We start from the raw sequence: 6,776 nt of genomic DNA, 5'->3' as shown, positions 1-6,776 counted from the left end.
ACCTGCAGTCAGGGTAAGCCGTACTTTTAGGTAACATAGTTAAGACAAAGCCCTAACCTGCAGTCAGCCCTGACTGCACCACCCCCCGTGGGTTAGGGATGGGAAGTATCAGGTCTAATGCCTGTCATTTTGACCGTCAATGCACTTCTTTATAACAAAATGTCAATGTGACAGTGGATCTAGCCATAATTATGATGCAAAAGGCGGTTCACTAGGTTCGAGGAGATCCAGATCACCGATTTCAAGGGCTGGGTATCTTACCTGGCCCTCCGTCCGTGGAAATACAATTTCTTAGCATCCCATGGAATTGGTCTTACACATGTAGCTCCTATCTAAACCAAAAGCTAGGTTGATCTAGATTGTCATTAGGCATCTCTCGACATCTTGGTGAGAGAGGTTACAGCTATGCGTAACTTTGGCGCCAAGTGACCGAATTGGGATTAACTGGAACTGCACAACCCGGCCATACTCAGTGTGTGTGGTTCATATTTCACCATTAAGCGTTCGAACGTTACTTCGACGTCACCAAGCTGAACTTCTAGTCTCCAGAACTCGCCGAAGTCCGATCGGTTAGTAGGAGGTCTAGAAGCTGCTGCTCTAGGTTTCGTGGGTTGTTGAATTTTCCAATTTTGACCCATTATCCTACTTCGCCCAAGATAACAGCTAGGCCTGCAGTCATCGTTTAGCACTCCCATGGCGCTCATAAATTCTTTCCTTTGTTTGCCACTATGAAATTGACGATTCCTTCCCCAATTGGGAAAGCTTTTACGTTGAGATTAGGAGGAATAAGATACTGATGGAAATTGCTTTATTCAGCTCTCCTTATCCGTTGTGACTTCCTCAACCTGATTGCCAAAGTAAAAGACAACATCAGGAATATTGATCTCATGCGGTTCTAGAAAAACGCTAAGATTCCTTGTCTTCTGGATGTGCTCTTCGTCGTAATGGCCGGGCGTTGAGAGATAATTTATCATACGTGCGTGCCAGTAGTTGTCCAAGAACTCCATGATCGATAAATCACGCTGGTGGAACTCACTCTCTAGTTCAGAAACGAGTTGTTCGAGTTCATGGTACCGATGAGGATCCTCTTCTTGGATGTTTTCAACATCTTGCTGATCTTTAAGGTCGACGTAGTCTTCCATAGGTTGGTCCTCGTCAATTTCAGAGCAACATGTATGCTGCAGGCCCAAGGCATGAGTTGTTTCAGGCCTTGTATTAGTCCACCGAAGAAGGAGACTGAAGACCTGGCGAAATAGCTTCACGGAGCCACTCAACGGAGGAGTGGCGCTCCTCACTTGTCTGATACCTTTTCGTAGCGCCACTGAAAGGGGAGTACATCCGCCAAGGCAACATGCACAGACACAATGATCACGAGCAGAAAAGATCATGAAAATGGTATCTTTGTATGGTATGACCCGTGCCTCAAATCCCGGCCACCTACAAGATTTGTCGTAAACATCACCGGAAATGACATGTAGGATCTCGCTTATTGCCCAAGAGGTGGCCAGATGAGCAACTTTTCCATTAGAACAGGGCAGTTTTTTTGGCTAAACTCGCCCCTTTCTTAACGAGCCAGATGATGCGATTCAGGGCATAGCCCGTACTGGCGGAATAATGACAAAACTCCTTTCCCTCTACTCGAGTACTAAAATACTTAAATTTAAGTAGGATTATATACTTTAATATACAAGATTCTAATATATAAGCTTATTTTACCTACTTTATTAATAGTTTGACCTAATTTATTATTAATATTAGTACATATACCAAAATAGTATTTAATAATAGTAAAAAACACGGCTGAATTATTAGTTTATAGGGCCGAAAAAGGAAGGTCTTGGCATAATTATAAAACTACGGGGGACCACACAGGGGACCGCAAAGGACTATGGGGGACTGTAGTGCGGTCCTGACTACTTTGAAAAAAGACCAAAGACTGGATGGTCCGGTCCCGGTCCTTGCCAAGGTCTACGCGCGCATAAAACTTCCCTCACACGATTTTGTTTTTCCATGACTGTCCAATCAATATTGAGAAAGTTGAACCCGCGTCTTCAGGTCCCGTTGCTTGCGATCGTTGACCGACACAACAATAGGTGTGTCGTCGGCATAGAAACGGTCGGGTATTCTTGCGAGCAGGCTGATTAAAGACACCAGCCTTGTCGCCTACAAAAGACTGTATCCTCCCAGAAGAAGAGATCCGAATCAACTGCGCGACCCAGATTGCAAAATTTTAAAGAGACGGAAGAATTGAATAAAATGGCAGATTGGTCAAGTTGGAAAAGCCAGAATGGTTGAGGAAGCTTATAATAGATTATAAGATTTTAAAATAGGCTCAGCTATTTCTCCTCTTCATGGATGCATGCCGGCGGAGAAATAAACGCAGCTTTCAACGAAAGAAGAAAAGGTACAACAACCACGATCCGTTGCCATGTTTTATCAAACCCAGCAACCACCTTTTCTTGGTTCCAAATTCTAGCCGCCTATGCCCATCCATCTCTATGATTCTGCCCATAGGCCAAGTCCACGCTCACAAGTTACCAGAAAAAGATGTCGAGTGATGAACGGAAGAATGTTGATCGAGAGGAAGGATTGTCGAGAGTGACTCGAGGCTAGGACGAGGACCGTGTCGAGTGAGGAGCTTACAGACCCAAGATGGTGTCGGCGACGCGGACGAGGCCGCCATTGAGAACGCTAGTGCCAGCGCCGCCGAGGGTACTGGGAGTGCCAGCAACAATCGTGCACATACCCTACACGTGGATGTCAGCATATCATGTCATGTTCATTAAGTGTGTCTGTAGAAGAACACTTACGGGCAGGGAATCAATCGCGCAGCAGTAGGGGAAAGTGGATGCGACAGTGCAGCCACCTGCTGGGAGAGGGTAACAAGCTGTTAAAGCTGTGACGCAGCACAAGCTTAACGGGCACCCGCCAACGGGGGGAGGGGCGACGCCGGGATATTCTTTGTCGCCATTCTCAACTTTAACAATCTGGGTGACAGACTGCTTCTGGGACTGGGGTGCGCCGTCGTCGCCGTAGGTCTTCTCCTTGATGTTCACATTGCCGTGGGGATTGCCGTGGGGATTGCCGTATGGGTTGCCGTATGGGTTGCCGTATGGGTTGCCGTATCGGTTGCCGTCTGGGTTGCCGTATCGGTTGCCATCTGGGTTGCCGTATCGGTTGCCATCTGGGTTGCCGTATCGGTTGCCGGTAGGGTCGCTGTCGCTAAGATCAGAGTCGGAGCCCCAGCCATCCGAGAATGGTGGGCTGTGGGGGACAGCCATGGTGGCGGCGACGAGGCCGAAGATGGTGGCAATGGCCTTAATCTGCATTTTGATTGTTGAGGTTTTAGTCTGGAGGTGAAGAACAGTTTGAGAGAGTGATATGTAGTTGAATGGTTGGTTGAGTGCTGTGGATGATCGATTAAAGAAAAGTCAGGACTAGGTGGAAGGATGAGGGATTTATATGCTTTTTCAAAACCCCTGCTGTCTCTCGATTCTCGTTCCCATCGCCATCATGGTTTCCCGTGTGCAAGAGTCACATAACTGGGCACATTTTTCTCTGTGAGGGGAACATTCCGTCTTCCTGTCTGTGATAGTAAGTCCTGATCTCGATGCCCCTGAATACATACCGGTGCTGAATACATACAGAGGGGTGACAACAGTATTTGCACCCCTTTGCTATGGCCAACCTCCAGTATGCCAGATTTCTGTATAGGCAGTAACGCCTAGGTGACAAATTTTCGAGGATGGAATAAAGGAGAAAGAGAGCTGTATCTGCATTCATACGCTGCATGTGGTGCCTTGAATCGAAAGATTATCTCCTCTCAGCTGTATCTCAGGGCAAAATCAAGGATTCAGTGCGATGATTTACCTCCACTATGTCACATTTCGTACAATGAGCAATGTAAACGCACCCGGATTGAATGAATATGACAGAGACCTTGTCTGCTTCTATTCTCTTGTTGAAGTTCCTTGAGTGGAGAGACTGTTGTATGCCACAAGGAAGTTACGTGCAAGGTGGATACCTAGGTTATAAAAACGCGCTACCATCGGAAAACCAAAAATCAACACTTATCGAAAACACGTCTTTTTTACGAGTCAATCGATTCAGGGAGGTCGAAAACCCCATAGAAACCACCATGGACCTCCCTGATCCCTATGGTGGTGGTGATGCGCACGCGTCGACCGCAGAAAATAGAAACGTAGCAAGTCAACTCACGGCGATGCTTGGAGTGCTCGACACCCCAAACCAAGCCAGTGGACTGGTACAGGACTACTGGGTGCAGTTATGGGAGAGGAAGAATATGGTAATGAGAATGCCATGGAATTAACCCAAAGGGCCCCAAAGGCAACAGGAAACAAGGTCCTTGGTCCAATCAGGACACAGCGACGACTGGGAGGAAAGAACCCTTACGAACCCCCCAAGGGGATATCAGCAAACAATTCCAGGCATTACGTTGGGAAAGCTTTTAACCAACACAGGCCCAAGAACAAGCACGTGGGCTGACGCCACATGACTGTCAGCTGACGGCTGCTTTATCCGTCCAATCGGATAAGCTGCCGGGTTTATGGCAGGTAACCGTTAACCCTTGCTGGTACATCATGAGATATCTGTCTTTTCCCAGAGCGGGTTAGCGGCATTAAGAACAATTTTGCATAGACCGCTAGGTCTCATACACACATAACTTGTAGCAACCCAAGTTTGAGTGTTTTTATGGTGGGTGGACGCAAGCAGTGGAGCAGCTAGGTATGTTTCTTCGACCTCGTAAATATAGCCCACTTAGCGCCTTGGTATTAGTTCTCACGCACGCGGCTGCCATAGCTAACATACCATCCATCCGATAGCTGAGAATTAAGGAGGACGCTCCGTGGACCGCATGTTGGTTTGAAATGTGAACTACATGGAGAAATAAATGCTTATATACGTCTGCCTATCCATCTACTGCTTTTAGAAATTTGATTTTAAACTCATCCCAGCGACATCTCTCAATATCCACGCCACAGAAACACCTTAGAGCGTGCTCGTTTGGGAACCAGGGGCTCTTTGGGAGAGAGCAAAAGAAAGAAGCTTAGAACAGGCACAGGGACTAGGAGTCAGAACACGAACACTGCCAAGCCATTCATTGGCAGGAAGTAGGGGATAAAGCATCCGTGCCAAGAGCTAGCTCTGCGGGCAAGAACAACAAGCTGTCCGCGGGCAACCCTCCGCACTGCGGGACTTGCTGCCGAGGGGGCATGGTTGTTGTAGCATGGCAGACATGCGGAAATTAATAGCGATGTTACCAGCTTCCAAAGGATGCTAAAGGGTAAGAAAACCTGAATTGATTTCCTGGGGTAGCGAGGCTGATATCTTTATTTTTCTTTATGCGTAATGCAATAGACATATCCCCCCCCCGCGCCTTTTTTTGGTTAAAAAATAATTACAATATTTTCCTATAAAACTACAGTAATCGTTCTACATTGAGATGTAGAAAGTTAGAAGATAAGTATATTGATATTTGTCTTGAATATTGGTGTATGAAGTATATGGGTCAGGGTCTTAAGCTCGCAATTCTTCTCCGCAATTCCAAAAAGCTATGCATTTCATGGGGCCTTGACTTTGGAGCCTTGGTCAACATTCTTGCGATCTGCATCTGGAAAAGCTATTTAAATCAAGGAAGGCAGCTACTGGGGCTACAAATAGCTGCATCTTTTCTCATAGATAGAAATGTAATCATCACACTTGTACCTCAATCCAGACTTTCAACTTCGGCGAAAGGTCGGGTAAATGATATCATTGATCCATCCATCCACTGTTCAAGTATGTACAGTGACTGGACATAAGTTTTTAACACACCCGCCCCACACCCCCTATGTTACATAATTTTCTGCCGGCCAAAAACCTCTATTTGCTGCTTGCTAATAAGGTGTATACCAGCCCTGAGACTCAATAATTGCTTCTACACGATGAGGCATCGTCTCGGAGAGGTGCTGGAGGTGTCTAGTATCAAGCTGATCCCATGCCTCTTGCGCAGTACTAACTAGTATATCCTTTGTAGTATCGTTATTCCTCATATGGATAAGGTCAGGCCGAATTTCATATATTTTTGCCTTTAGCAACGCCCAAAGATTCTCGATAGGGTTAAGATCAGGCGAATGGGGTGGCCAGTCCATAACCTCAACCCCTAATTCGACTAAGGCATCTCGTACAACGTGGGCAGTATGTGTTGGCGCGTTATCGTGTTGAAAAATCCCATCTTCATTATCAATTAAGATAGGTAGAATCCGGCGGTATAAAGCTTCGATAACAAAGCGATTTACACCTCCTCGTTCAGAATTCGAATCGCCAAATAAAGGAATCAATCCCGTACGTCGTTCATCTCCCGAGAACGCAGCCCAAAACATCTGTTTAACTTGCTTTCCACGATATGGTAGACCTTGGCATTGGCCTAGTCTTGGTTGGTCTTTCGGACGAATAAAAGACCATTCTCGTCGAATGCCAATACCTCGTTCGACAGTACATTCATCAGACCAAAAAAAACGTGCCCAATCGCTAGGCGTAAAGTGTCGATATTGATATGCCCAGCTAAGTCGTTTTATAGCATGTTCCTCAGTCAAGTAGGGCCGCCAACTATATCGCCATTTTCGTAAATTCTCGGCATTCAAAAGGCGTTGGATTGAACGGATCTTAACTTTATGATCAACCTCAGCAAGGAGGTCCTCGTGTGTAGTCTTTGGATTATCATGAATAACTTCCACAAGACGATTTTTGTCGGCCTCAGTAAGGGTTTTTGGCCG

General features: G+C 46.3%; 1 protein-coding gene across 1 annotated transcript; it reads right to left on the bottom strand.

The window, feature by feature from the left end:
- Positions 1 to 812: 812 nt before the first annotated feature.
- On the bottom strand, positions 813 to 3,329 carry PENARI_c117G09410 (uncharacterized protein; the record flags this gene model as incomplete). The annotated part of the gene is made up of 3 exons (XM_022637913.1): positions 813 to 1,299; positions 2,644 to 2,747; positions 2,811 to 3,329. The coding sequence occupies 3 exons, from the start codon at positions 3,327 to 3,329 to the stop codon at positions 813 to 815; spliced, it is 1,110 nt and encodes a 369-aa protein (XP_022482231.1).
- Positions 3,330 to 6,776: the final 3,447 nt, after the last annotated feature.

The sequence above is a fragment of the Penicillium arizonense genome (genome assembly GCF_001773325.1).
Source record: "Penicillium arizonense strain CBS 141311 chromosome Unknown PENARI_contig117, whole genome shotgun sequence".
NCBI lineage: Eukaryota > Fungi > Ascomycota > Eurotiomycetes > Eurotiales > Aspergillaceae > Penicillium > Penicillium arizonense.
This window is presented reverse-complemented; position numbering and strand designations above follow the sequence as displayed.